Source organism: Sturnira hondurensis, unplaced genomic scaffold (genome assembly GCF_014824575.4).
Source record: "Sturnira hondurensis isolate 20B ecotype Veracruz unplaced genomic scaffold, ASM1482457v3 Scaffold0012488, whole genome shotgun sequence".
NCBI classification, from domain to species: Eukaryota; Metazoa; Chordata; class Mammalia; order Chiroptera; family Phyllostomidae; genus Sturnira; species Sturnira hondurensis.
In genome coordinates this window covers 1,569,687-1,584,392 of record NW_028085119.1, presented here as the reverse complement: position 1 = coordinate 1,584,392, position 14,706 = coordinate 1,569,687, and the positions used below count along the sequence as shown (strand labels likewise).

The 14,706-nt window shown below is 40.7% G+C and overlaps 1 protein-coding gene across 1 annotated transcript in view; it reads left to right on the top strand.

Moving 5' to 3' along the window:
* ITGA8 (integrin subunit alpha 8) overlaps positions 1-14,706 on the top strand; it is a 172,097-nt gene that overhangs the window by 103,532 nt on the left and 53,859 nt on the right. Inside the window, exons 18-22 of the mRNA XM_037060759.1 lie at positions 782-919; positions 1,393-1,460; positions 2,882-3,029; positions 8,930-9,022; positions 13,459-13,538. Of these exons, the coding sequence (XP_036916654.1) occupies positions 782-919; positions 1,393-1,460; positions 2,882-3,029; positions 8,930-9,022; positions 13,459-13,538 (527 nt within the window). The remainder of the gene's footprint in view (positions 1-781; positions 920-1,392; positions 1,461-2,881; positions 3,030-8,929; positions 9,023-13,458; positions 13,539-14,706) is intronic.

The window sequence follows — 14,706 nt, the reverse complement described above, 5'->3', positions numbered from 1 at the left end:
AGGCCAAAATATTTATAATACCATTATTTCATCTTCTCACCAGTTGCCAGGTTGTTGTTACTCTTATTTCGTCTCCTCCTTTAGTGGATTGTGTTAGTGAGGGGACACCTGGCGAAGGCAAAGCTTACAAACGCACCCTAGGATGCTCGGCCCATGACCCTGGAGTCTCAGCCTGACTGGCGCACAACTGAAGGGCGGTGTGTGCACCCCATGGAAGGGGTTCTGGGTGTTCTTGGCTGCTGCTGCGGCTGCTGCTGCTGCTGCTGCTGCTGCTGCTCTCCTCCCAGAAGGAACTTCCAATGTGCTGAAGATGTTTCAAAGTTCATGCTTTTGAGAGCTTAAAGGGGTGATAAGAGAGGAAGAGAATCAAGATGTTTCCGTCCCCTGAGCCCAAGAGGATTCATAAATGGACTCACAAATTCTGCCAACCTTATGAAAATGTGAATCCCAATTTGCGAAATTTTCAGTATTTATTGCATATATATGATTTTTTAAACTTTGTAATTTGGCCAATCCGTGTGAGTTTTGCAGATCTGAAGAAACTGAAGTTTACCTCTGTAAGCATGCATTTCACTGAAGCCAGGGCTCCGAAAGATTCATCTCTGAGCACGTGTTAATTAAGCTGGCCACTAGTACCACATCAATCAGTGTGTGCTTAAGCTCTCGGTGGTGATTAGTTCATCATTCACTTTCATTGAGTAAAGTCAAGTGCCTCTTTTATAGAGTACATCTTGCAGCTAATTCACAGACCCCTTCTTGAGCTGGTGATTGTTTTCCCCAGGATGAAACTGAATTCCGAGATAAATTATCTCCAATCAACATTAGTCTGAATTACAGTTTGGATGAATCCACCTTTCAGGGAGGCCTGGAAGTGACACCAATATTGAACCACTACAGGGAAAATGTTGTTACTGAACAGGTAGGTCCCCGATGGCCTTTGGTGGTGTATTCCCGTTAGGCCCTGAGCGCTGCTCCCGTGACCCCCAGGTGGAATCAAGCCCCTGTTCCTGCGCACCAACATGTACCATTTGGGAGATTTTTCTAATGTGTTTCCTGAAACACTTCATTATTGCATTTTCGGAAACCTGCCCCCTTGTGCAACCAAGATTTAATTTGTTCAAAATGTGGCTGTAATGGAAGCAATACAACCTGTAATCCTCAAAACATTGCCAGAGTCACATTCTTTACAGACAGCTCAGAATGAATTAGAATTTGGGTTAGTATGTAAACTAGCCTGTATTGGGGCTTAACATGGGGCTTCTAGCTGGGTAGGAGCATGCTGAGGGCAAAGAAAGCCCTGGTTTGATTTGTGGAGTCGTTCATAATGTTCAAGGAGAAGGATGTGATTCCGGTTTTCCAAGATTGCTCCTGATGTGTGTTTGCCCTACCCAGGCTCATATCCTGGTGGACTGTGGAGAAGACAACATGTGCATTCCTGACTTGAAGCTGTCAGCTAGACCGTAAGTTTAAATAAATAAACTCGTACATTTTATCTAATGGAATACAGGTGTTTACTTAAAGCTTCTCTGGAGAAAGTATGCATTTCCAACTACTACAAAAAGATACGCTGCGTGAAATTCTTGAGCTTGGTTACCCTTTAGGTTAGCCTGTGGTTTGGGTCACTTCTTTGTCATTGGTGTCAAGTGACACACCCCGAGATTTTGCCTGGGCTGTTTCATCTTTCAGCAGAAGTGGGAAAAATGTTTTTGTTCAAAGTAAACGCATCTGTGGGGTGGTTCAGTTTGTATTTACTTGGCTCAGTTCTGTGGGCAGAGGATTCAGAGACAGGCAGCTTCCATCGACACCTTGGCAGAAACTTTTTTCACAACACCCCATGACTCAAAGACATCCTTAAAACTGTCAAAACAAACTCAAATTTAATTTTCTGGGGGAAAATGTAATGGCACTCTATGGGGTAAAGCAGAAGGTGCCACAAAACCAAGTAAGAATCAGAGGGCTTCTTGGGTGCCTGGAACAGCAAGCCACCGGTCCAGACCGGTGATTGCATTGCATTGTGATATGCGAAGAAATCAGATTAAGACATAAAGCATCTCTGATGGGAATAAACAGTTTGTGCTCCTTCACCCCCACCTGCCAGGACCTGACTCACTGCCAGTGTTTGGAATTTGCTTGGTACCTCTCAGGGAAGCTTTCTCCAAGCTTCACCAGTTAGCCAGTGTACAAAGCAATAGCTTTGATGAAAGGTCAAAAGTCAAAAGTGAAACAGGCATTTCCAAATGTTGGCTCAATTTGAAGTTTGGAGTGAATTAAATTTCCTTAAAATACCTCATAATCCTCCATCAGCTATTGGTGATCTTTCATCGGCCTCCTTCTTTCCTCTTACCATCCAGTTTGCCTTACACGTCTCTCCCTCTGAGTTTCCCAATTATGTCTCTCCCTTTCTTTCCACTGCTTACCTAATCTCCTGCTGAAGTTTTCAGGGATGTGCTGGACCTGCTCATTCTGGCTTTTGAGCCAACTGTTAAATTTTCTAGAACTTTTGCTGGAAGATTGTTAAGTGTGTCAGTAGATTGAAATGGAACACAGTGGAAGGACTTATACCACTGGAATCAGCAAATGCTACAAATAGATGTAGTTTGAGGCGGGTTTTTTTTTTTTTTTGGTTTGGGGGGTTTTGGGGGAGACCTGGTTGTTAAACATTTACCAGCCCATCACTGGCTATTTTCTGGCCCTTTCCATCTGGACATGGGTGTCTTGGTTCTTCTCACCACCCCTTCATGACCGTCCACCTTCTTTCTGTCCCAGTCTTGCATTTCCGCCTCTCCCATCTTTCCCCCACCCCAGGTAAGTTCTTAAATAAAATACTGATGAATCCAGAGAAGTGTAGTATCTAATGATTCCTATTAAACTGCATTTCTAGAGATAAGCATCAGGTCATCATTGGAGATGAAAATCACCTTATGCTCATAATCAATGCCAGAAATGAAGGAGAAGGAGCCTACGAAGCCGAACTCTTCGTGCTGATTCCAGAAGAGGCAGATTATGTGGGGATTGAGCGCAGCAACAAGGTAATGCCTACCGATTGTCTGAAGAAGTAAAGAGCTAGGTATGTTTTGGGAGTCAAATCCGTGTTAAGTAGAGCCACCTCAGGTGAGAGTTTCTTTCAAAATAAAAGAGAGCGAAGTGGCACTTTACTTTGTTAATTATAATCGCAGTAAGCCAGGAAGGGGGGTGATCTTAAATGGTATTAAGATCTTTGTTGGCCACGGTGCAGAAGTAAACTGGCCCGTGTTTGGGAGCTGAAGCAAGAAAGGGACTGCAACTGGCTGAGAGCAGCAGTTTACCAACTGACGGATCTATTAGCTAAGTTCACCAGCTAACTCCCACCCTGGCTGACTGTTTTCAGGCCTTTGTTTTGAGTTCCTTTACGTTTCAAGTAGATCTTCGGAGGTCTGGTTCTCATTATTGCTCGTGCAGGAAGGTCCAGCCAATCCCAGCTGAGCACTGATAACAGCCTAGACAGGCACTGGAAAGGAAACACATTCTTTTTTCTTTCTTCGTGGTCCACCTTTTCAGGCCTGGGACCAAGAAAAGCCAGGCCTCCGTCCTTTGCCAAACCTGCAATGCCACTGTTTATTAAACTGACATGGATGCTTTTTATAGCCTTTCCTTCCTTATCAGAACAAGAATCTTCCCACTCAGGGTATCCAAAGGTTCTGCTGTGTTTATAAGCGTTTGGTCTCAAGAAACATTACCAACACATTGTGGCTAATGGAGACAATGGAGAGAGTGCCTCATTTTTAGAAATACACAGACTCACAATTTAGGGCAGAGACCCAGCTTAAATTAACATTCTCTCATAGTCATCACGGCATTTCGCACGGAGCTAGGCACATTGGGTGCCCCTTAACAACTCACGGGTGGGTCTGTTCTTTGGACTACGATTTATTAAATGCATGTGAGCTTGCTTACACATACTGCATATTCTCAGGAGTTTGAACGTGCTAATGCTTAAATAACTTAATGCAAAATAATTCCTCTAAAGAGATGTTGACCAACTGCTGTAATATTGCTATTTTATAGGCATTGAAAAATATCAAGAATATAAAATTCTCTCTTTAAACCTCTAGTCTCATGGTTCATGTTTTGGTTAAATTATCTTCTTGATTAAAAAAAATAAATATGACCAACTGTACTTGAACAACAATAAAAAATGTGGGGAAAAAGAAAATAAATAAATAAATAAATACACTAAATATATAAATAAATCTGGGTAGGTCATAATCATGTATCTTTGACAATCATAAAATCATTACGAGTTTCTGTGGAAGAAATGCACAGAAAACCGTTACCTATAAACATCCCATGCAGATAATACATAAACTAAGCAAACGGTGAGCTCCAGTGTGTTGCTTTTAAACATCCCAGGGCTCCTCTCATTTCTGTTTCAATTCCCTCAGGCCACTCCCCCTCTAATTTTGCTGAACAGAGCGTCTATGCTAAAGTGTTTTCCTTTTAGCAAAACGTCCAGTTTACTGCTCACTTTGTGACCTGAGAAACACGAGAGCATTTGCCGTTTCCGTCTTCGGCTGTACGGGTTACAACAGACGTTACCCACAACCTCAGATGCGCCCTCCGCCCCTTTTTCCATCAGTTTCCTGGGCAGAGACTTCGCTCAGGCTAAGCCTCACTCTAATTTCTTCTTTGTTTCTGAGCAGTTTGAGGATTGTGTATCTTTTTATTTAGACTCAGTGCAAGTTTTTTCAATCAATTTTTTCACCAGGGGAAAGGTATTGGGATTATCTAGTTGTAAATGTTGTTATTGTTTTTTTGAAAACATTCATCTTTTCAAAAATGCAGGTGGTGGCCATTATCTCTTTCTTTGGAAACATTAACTGAGCCAGCCTTTATACTTCTCTTTGGTGACTTTCCTTCTAAATTTTTTCTAGGAATAAAGACCTATGTACTTTACCTTTTTATTACATGTATCATTATTATTATTATAGTAGTAAGTTATGTGTAACATAAAATTTACCATTTAAAATTTATTCTTTATTGAATTTATTTATTGGTTCATAAAACCATACAGGTTTCAGGTGTACAACTCAGTAACACATCATGTGCACACTGCATGACACAATTCTGTGGTGTAAAGCACACTCACACTGTTGTACAGCCACCGCCATCCCTCCACAGAGCTCCCTTCATCTTGCAAAACTGAAACTCTGCACCATCAATCACTAACTCCCAATTTCCCCTCTCCCCAGCCCCTGGTAACCACCACTCAACCCGCCATCTCCATGAATTTGGCGATTCGAGGCACTTCGTGTACTCCACCTCGCTCCTCTGTCTCCCACTCGCCTCACATTCAGCGGGTCCAGAACCAGACTTGGTTGTCCTCCCGCGCTCACATTCCTCCCTCCTCCTCCATTTAGTATCTCAGAGAAAGGCACCAGCATCCCCCTGCTTCCTGAAGTAGGAAGTTAGTCCCAAATCTCTCCAGTCCACTCCTTCTCTCCATTTAACTGCCACTGTCACTGCCTTTGTCCAGGCTGCTATGGCCTTTTTCTGAAATGACTCTAACAGTACCCTAATTCATCTTCCTGCCTCCAGTCCCTTTCCCTGCAAAAGAAGCCGCCTTTCTAAAGATGCAAATCTGACTATATCACTAGCATGCTTAAAACCCTTACTAGCTCTCCGTTGCTTTTAGGATCAAGTCCGAATTCCTGAGATGACTAACAAGACCCTTAATTATATCACCTCTAAGTTATATACCTATTTAGCCTCATTACTAGTTATTGATTCTCTCCTTTACTCCACCCTTTAAATTCCAGAGGAACGGAATTTCTTTCCAGTTTCTGTAATAGCCCTGCACGCTCTCACCACAGAGAGCTTGTACCTGCAGTTCCTTCTCTCTGGGGCACTAACTATTCCCTCTCCCCCTTATCCAGTTTACTTCTTTCTACTCATCCTTTAGGCCTCAGCTTACTAATGATTGAGACTGCTAACATTTCTTTCACAATTGCTGTGGGTTGGGCACTGCTCTGTGCTCCCACATATATTTAATTTACTTAATCCTCATTACAGCTTTATAGAGAAATGGCCAGGCTATCATCATTTCCATTTCACAGATAAGGAGAAATGTAGTAACATACCCAGAGTTGCACAGCTGTTGTATAGCAGAACTCAGATGGAAACCTCAGCCGTTAGGTCCAGGCCCTTGGTCATAACCACTGATCTGCACTGCCTCCCATGAGCTTCGGTGTCTCATCCCTCAGGATGCCTTTTTTGGTGCATGTCCTCCTCTACCACTATGAACCTCTCCTGAAGAAACGTAACAATCTATGGCAATTGTGTTTCCTTTGCCTGGCACAGTAGAGTTGCTTGTGATTACATACTGCAGTTGATAATGATAACTGGAAATCCAGTGAGGCAAGGGGTACACAGTAAATATTTTCAGTGAATGAATGAACACATGAATGATACCTAAGAGCTATACATGGATTAGGACAAGAGTGTTCCTGGAACTGCAGGGGAAATAACCTAGAAATATCTAGAAAAACAGTTGTTTCTCTCAGTCAGAGAGGAAATAAAGATTAAAAAAGAAAAAGGGTGGGAGACCTGGGGAGAGAGAAGAACTGATTGATGTGGAAAAGCTATTTCTAGGAAGCTAGAAAAAAAACGTACACATAACTTTTAACCTTTAGATAAGATAAAAATATTTACATAGAAAGTAAATCCTTGAATTATAGTCAGGGGATATGTGGACTTTTTAAGAAAAGCTTTTGCTGGTTTTTTTTTCCTGTTTTCAGGATTGGATAATCTCAACACAACATATCTCTGTACAATTAGAGTTAGTTATGAATTCTTAAACTGAAATACGTGCTAAAGGTATCTTTGAGAAGAGGGAATATCACCAGCTTTTTGAAGATATGTTTCGGTGTAGGGATAAAGAACAAAAATCCTCATAGACAGACAACAGTTTGTGATTACCAGAGGGAAAGGGGTATAAATGTAGATGGATGGAGGCTTGACTTGGGATGGTGAACACACAGTGCAATGTACAGATGATGTATTATTGAACTGCAGACCTGAAACCTGTAAAATTTTATTAACCAATGTCACCCTAATAAAATCAACTTAAAAAAAAAGTTTCGTAGTTCCATCAAGAGACTGACAGGTCATTCATTTCATGTTTAGAGCATGCGTTAAATAATGCCTCCAAATATTAGTGATTCTCCCCTTTCTCATGACTTGGGACGGACTTGAAATGGGCGCTATAGGAAGAGGACGTGACAGTTGGTTCTGGGTTTGTCTCTTTCCCTGAAGGCTCCTGCTCAGGAGAGAGTGCGAGTCACTTCCGCCCTGCATCTCCCAAGGCTTCCTTCCTGCCAAACTGCTGGGAGGCGCTGGCAATTGAAGAGATACAAAACCCTCCTCCCTCTGACGCGGCTTTTTTCAAAGCACACGATGATCCACCTACAGAATTTTTTTACCAAGATACCGGCGCTGTGTTTGGCTTTTCCTTGTTTTGGTTTTGAATCTTGGTTTTTCTAAATAAAGTGAAACGGGTGGAGTGGAGGAGGGTTTCTGAAACTTTTACTTGGAAATTCACACTACTTCCTTACCTGAAATTTCAAGGGAGCTGAGAGATGGGTAAATAGTCCCCGCGTTAGGAACCCCCTTCCATGGACCTGCCATGGAGCACAAATTCCCAAAGGTCCCTCCTTTACGAGTGCCCTCATTTTGTAAGCTTATCTTTGGTCACGAGGGCTATAGGTGATAGATATTTTGGGGGGCGGATTATAGGGTTTTTTTTTCTGAGAAATTTAATTTTTATTTTTCAATTACAGTTTACTTTCAGCATTATTTTGTATTGGTTTCCGGTGTACAGCATAGTGGTTACACAATCATATACTTTACGTAGTGTTCCCCTCGATATTTCCAGTACCCACCTGGCACCATGCATAGTTATTGCAGTATTATTGACTGTATTCCCTGTGCTGTAGTTTACATCCTCCCGACTGTTTTGTAACTACCAATTTGTACTTCTTGATCCCTTCACCTCTTTCTCACGGGTGATATATTAGTAGCACTTAACAAGTTAGAGTGAAATGATGGGTGAGCGTAGGTAGTTATCACCAAAGGCAGAGCAGGGCAATAGGGACATTATGTTCTGAAATATGGAAAGGGCTCGGGGTAGAGAACAAGGTGTGGATTTCTAGGCAGCTGGGAGCAATGCGGGGACACGAGGTGGAGCTGCGAGCAGAGAGCAGGAGCTCAGAGGTAAACCTCCTCTTCTTTCCCGTTCTCTGGTGTAACCTTGAGACTTTCTCCAATGCATAGTTCCAAGCATCCCTTCAAACCAGAGTTTCTGCACATTCTAATCAGAGTAAGATATAGGGAAGAGAAGGGAGACAGGAAGCACTGGGAAAATGAAAGTGTTCTCTTTTAATCTCAAGTATTCAGAGGATTGAACTTAGTTTGATGGTGTAATCTCAAAATGGGACCCTGATGTGTAGAAATTTGTGTTCAAAGCAATTCTCCTGCAAATGGTCATTAAGTTATGTGATCTTTTATGCACATTACTGTCATTTCCTTTTTGCAAGAATAAATTTCCTTAGTTGTGATGAATTATCTGTGATCTTCATGGCCCAATTTTAACACTAACACTAATAAAAGTAATATCTAAAATATTTGTATAAATACTGTAGGAAGCATTGTTTTCTCAAGGGTTAACACAGTAAATGTGTTTACCGATCTAAAATGTTTCTTTCTAACATTAAACTTCAATCTTTTCTCTCCAGTTTTTCTTCTGAGTTGATGGTCACAAATTAGTTCTTGGGCCCATTTACCCACACAGGTGTTTGAAATCAAGCCGAGCCTCCCACCCACAGCATTGCTTTCTTGACAGGATGTGATTTATTCTGCCCCCTGAACTCCGCCCTGGTGTTCTTTCCTGTTGCAGGGATTCCGACCCCTGAGCTGTGAGTACAAGATGGAAAATGTAACCAGAATGGTGGTGTGTGACCTTGGGAATCCGATGGTGGCTGGAACAAATGTAAGAGAAAACCAGAAGCTCTTACTGATTTCTGTCTAATTGAATTTTAAAGGGAACTAATGGAAAGCTCCCTAATTAGCACTCCGCAATTTAGCACATAGCAATTAAAACAAATTAGGCAGGAAATTACCAGGGTAGTGGGATTTAGCATTATTAGCAACACTGAGTGGATAGTACAAGGTTAAAAACACAAGAAGATGAATACTTTTGCATGCTTTCTCTTTGGACATTACACTTTCATGTCTTTTACTCACAACAGATCCATGAATACTATTTTTTTTACCATGGCTTTTTTTTGTTGACTATTTCTTCCTTGAATTTACGACTTTTTTTCTTTGAATTTAAAAACAAATACTATTAAGTAAAGGATTTAAGAAAAACAATTAAAAATTTTTAGTAAAGATGATTAAATTTTTATTTCTAATATACCTCCCATATGAATATTATACACAGTATTTTCATATTAAAATATTATAATAATTCAGGTATTACTTGAAGACCTGGTATCTTACTTGAAGAATAAGAAAGTAAAGTGTAGCAATAAAAAGAAAGGGTTAATAATGACCTGTAACATGCCTACAAAGGAATAAGGAGTTGGGTCTTTGCCTCTCCTCCTCCTCCTCCTCCTCCTCCTCCTCCTCACCCTCTCTTCCCCCCTACCCCCCACCCCGCCCTCACCTCTCCTCCTCCTGTCCTCTTTCTCTGCCTCCTTTACCAGCTTCTCCTCCTCCTCCTTTTTCTTTCTTTGTTTCCAGATTTAAGCACTTCCCATTCAGTATTGTGGACAATAAATCTATTTTATGCAATTGCCATTTACATATACACATAGGAACTTCTTGTAATAAATATCATAGAAACAATTATTTTATGAAGTCAGAAAAAAATTCTCAAGTCTGCAAATACTATATAATTAAATGTTACATAAACTAAACATATATATTCCTCTTTTTTAAATTAGATGTTTATGATTATCAATAAAATGGCTTGTTTGAAAAAATTCATGAAAATCTATCATTGAATAGGTTTTTATTAGAACAACTTCCCAAAATATATTCCAGGCAGTGCTAGTTCCTTGAGCTAGGCCTTTCAAGGAGAGTTGTGTGGTCCCTGCTGAGAACTGCACCCTCTGGAACACCCGGGTGCACGTTAGCATTGTGACTGAGACCCAAGAAGCCTGCAGGAAGCAAAGCTGTTAGCTCAGTGTTTCACACGTGTATTGGAGCCTTTGAAACTTTCGATCAGTAAATACCTCCTCCCAATGTCTGTTTTAGGATATTGTGCTAGAATAATATTTTTGCTTTTTCACACTATAAAAAGAACACAATATAAAAAGACAACACACTATATCATTGATCCTGGATAGTTAAAAAAGATACCAAGCTGTAGTCCAGTGAACTCACCTCTTGGTTCAGAAAAAGTAAATATCTAAATGAAAGTTAAGCTTTTATACCAGGTTTTTATTAGCTAGGGATAGCTGGTCATCTGTGATATAAACCGGTTACTGGGTGCTTTTTCAACATTTTCATATAATTTCCACAACAAGCAACCACTCTGCGAGTCAGGTGTTTCTCCTGTGTCATGAATGACAGTAGTACGACTCAGAGAAGTCAATGACATGCCCAAAGTCACACAGATAATGACGGGCAGACCCAAGATTTGAACCAGGCCCAAATACATCCTGTCTGCAAAACTGTGATGAAAACTAATGGGTAACAGATGAGATATTTAAACAAGGCCTTGAAAGATACGATGGAAGTCTCAGCTGAGCTATTAGAACATTTTTCGTTAGAATCCTTTTATGTAGAAGCTAATAAATCCTTTTGCTAGTTTTCAACTAAAGTCCAAGCACCTAAGGCCAAAGAGAAGTGAATTGACACGGTAGCATTGGTGCGAGCGTGTGTGGGCGAGCGGGCACTATCCCTTCTTCAGTATGAAGTGTTCAATCTAGACCAGAGATCAGCTGAGCTCATCAATGACTAAGAATAATTATGGAACAAAAACTGGCCAACGGAGTCACTCAAAGTTGGAAGGCAAAATGTGTTTATGTGAAATGATGTCAATCCATTTTACCAGCAAGTAATCTTTAGAAGTCAAGGAAGTAAATTGTTTCTGTTCATTTATCTCTGAGGTCTATAGTGGAAGAAACCTAATAGCTTCCTTATCTCACCCTTTAAGTCCCTTAAACACAACCAATTTTATTGCATTCTGTTTTGTTATAAACACTTTGATTTATTGACTTCATTTTGTACTTTAAAAGAATACTCTCAGTGGATTGTAGTAAAATTCTAAACGTAAAAGCAGTCCTAAATATTAAAAAGCATTATAAATCTCCAGGAATATCTATTCCAGTCCCAAATAGTTTTAAACACTGTTTTCAAGTGACTTTGTGTTTTAATTTAACAAAACATTCAAGGCAACATTCAGAACTGTTGCTTCTGATTTGTAAGTAGTAATGCCATTTTCATAGAGTAGCTATAGTTATATAAAATACTTGTATGACAGTAAGGTTGGTAAAAACTTGCAGAATCTTTCAAGCAGGAAAACAAGAAAGTAGTGGTCAGCAAAGGCTCCTCAGAGTCAATGCGCAGAGGTCTGGTGTTTGGCTCCAGTTAAGAGCACATGCATCTCTCACTAGTGCGAATTGGTCACACCTTTGTATCTTCATCCCACGCTGAACTGCTCTGTGATGAAGACCGACAATGTTAGGCAGGCTTCATCACTGTGTGGGAAGGTCCCCATCACTGGGCATGTACAAACAATGACACGCTCTTCCTCCTCATCTTTTTTTATGAGATGTAACCATTTTTATTGCCACCCCTTCTATATGCAGGATACCAAGCTAAAGTCTGACAATAAGGAGATGAAAATAGACAACTCCCATTCAATAAGAAACTCAAAATCAGCAATGTCGTAGGTTGAGTAGGAGAGGAGCAAAGAAGGAGAGAGGAGATAGAGAAGAGATCTGCCTGACCCGGCCTGTGGGGTCAATCAGAGGATGAATTGCAGGAGGTGTCTCCTGTCCTGAGCTTTGAAGTCGGGGTTAGTGGGGGTTCTCCAAGTACAAAAAGCAGGGAAAGGCTTATGGGGTTTCCAAAGAAGAGAGAAGAGCATGTGCAAAGGCCCAGAGGTCTGACAGAAAATCGCACATTTGGAATAATAAAGGTATTCAGCATTGCTGGGATGTGTAGGCTTAATAATTAGACACACCTAGGTTTCAATCCCAGCTTTGCCATTTATCAGCTGATGCCTTTGGTGAGTCATGTTGAAATAGGAGAACAGCTGTTTGCAGGAATGTTTGGAGCAAGGCAATGATATGATGTGATATAGGCACTAGTGGCTTTGTACGAGGTCAGTACTGACTAGCAGCCTATTTAGTAAGGGCTAGTAAAATGATGACTTCTGATGAAAATGATAATTTTTTATTAGTTCATATTATTACTGGTTTACCTTAATATGAGCTTTTAACGACAAGCTTGATTCTCACAGCGTAGTGGCAGTGGATCCAGATTCTGGAGTCAGCTTAGAGGGATTTCGATTCCAGCTCTGCGGCTTATCTGCTCTGTACCTGCAGCAGGCGACTTATCTGTCTGCTCCTCGGCTGGCTGCTGGGATGAAAAATGTCAGCCATCACAGCACCTACCTCTGAGAGCGGCAGTTGTGATTCCATGAGACAAAGATGCGTGTTAGGCTTAGTGCAGTGCATGAGAAAAGAAGTAATAACAGGTGTCTTAGTAATTGTTTTTACTTCCCAACTTTTATTATCATTAGGTTTATCTTTCCCCAAGTTTTAAAAATCTTATTTCTTAATTATAAAGATAATGAGAGAGTTGTAAATTTTTGGAAAATAAAGGTGGAAAAAATAACCCACATATTTATAACCTTAACTATAGTATATTGCTCTGGTACATTTTCTTACAATACACCCTCACTCCCATACAATACCCTTTCCATTGGTGGACTTTTAAAACCATAGCTGAAACACAGCACACACACAACATTGTACCCTTTCTCCTTCATTGATTATCATCACATCAGAAGCATTTCCCACATTGTTGTGTAGGCTTCATGGCTGTAATCTCAATGACCACATAAGTGTCCATAAAGAAACATCATAGTTTTCAGAATCAATCTCCTCTCCTGTATTTAGGTTGTTTGTAATTTGGCACACAAGGACCGTGTCAGGAGAAGGGTTGGTACGGGGCTAAAGGAAGGGAGGAAACCCAACTGTGTAGAGACCAGAATAATTGGGGGCCTTACCATCGCAGTTGCATGACGACTTCTCGGCTCTCAGCACCCAGGGCGGAAACAGGAATAGGAACAGCAGCCGAGGGTAGAGTTCTGCAAGATGGCTTTAAAAGGTTTTTATGCTGCATATAAAGTTCCTCCCATGTAATAACATAGTACCTTGTGTGCGTGTGTTTTATTTTTTATTTTAGTACTCTCTGGGCCTCCGATTTGCAGTTCCACGTCTTGAGAAAACAAACATGAGCATTAACTTTGATCTCCAAATCAGAAGGTTAGACCTTTAAATGCCTAATACTCAATGTTAAGGGGACCCGTAGTGAAACGAATGCTACTTGTCAAGCTGCACCTTAAAAGTTCATCTGAAATTAGAACCCAGACTCTGACAGTCCGTTTTTCCTTTGTTTTTCTCAGTTATGACAGTTATTCCAATATTTTTGGTTCTGAAAAAGAATTTCATTCCATAGGCCAAGTTATGAGAGTAATACTTTGTCCTGGGCACCTTTCCACCCCCTTCACCTCCATTCTCCCTCATTCCAGTGCACAAGCCTCCTGCCATGCCCACCCACTCCACATCCCACCCTGCTCTCAGTTGGGGGTCAGCTAATCCCTAAGAACAAGATTTCAGCAAAAAGCATAGATTTTTGCATTAGAAATCTTGAAGTCTTCTAACTTTTCAAGAATGAATAAGTCTCTGATGTTTTAATGTGCATACCAAGGTGAGATGCAGATCAGATCTTATACAGGGTGGGGCAAAGTAGGTTTACAGTTGTGAGTATATGAAACACAGAGCTTATCCTTGTATTATTGTTTATTAATTTTTGTATTATTTTTCTATACAAACAACTGTAAACCTATTTTTGCCCCACCTTGCATTCAAAGGGCAGGGCCTTCTCTGGAACTATAAGCTGAGTCATTTGTATAGCTGCCCCCTTTTTTCTAAGACTGATCTTGTTCAGGGATTCAAGTGTGACTTCATCCTTTCACTGTCTATTCTGTTTGCTCCTTCATGGCCGAAAGTTGTATTTCCTGAGTAGGAAGACCAGGAGAAAGCTGTCCACCAGGCCCAGGGAGCCCCAGCCATGGACTACAGACCACTATCCAGTAATGGAATCAATTTGATGACTCTGCAGACTCATAATAAAAGAAAAGGCAATTGATGGAATATAATAGAGTTCTATTCATAAAACATCTCTTTCAGATACACGTAAATACATAGTAAGACATCCTGGGAGATGTATATACTATTTTGTGGTCTGCAATTTTCAATGTTTGAAAAATGCTGATGTGGACAGCACATACAGGCCTTCCATAATAATTTATAAGTCACCCAACGTGTGCTAATATGAAAAGGACCGTGAAGTCAGTATCTGTGATTTGGTTTCCAATACTAGTGTGCAGTGTGGCTAATCTCTAAATGTACCTCCTGTGCAAGAAGATGT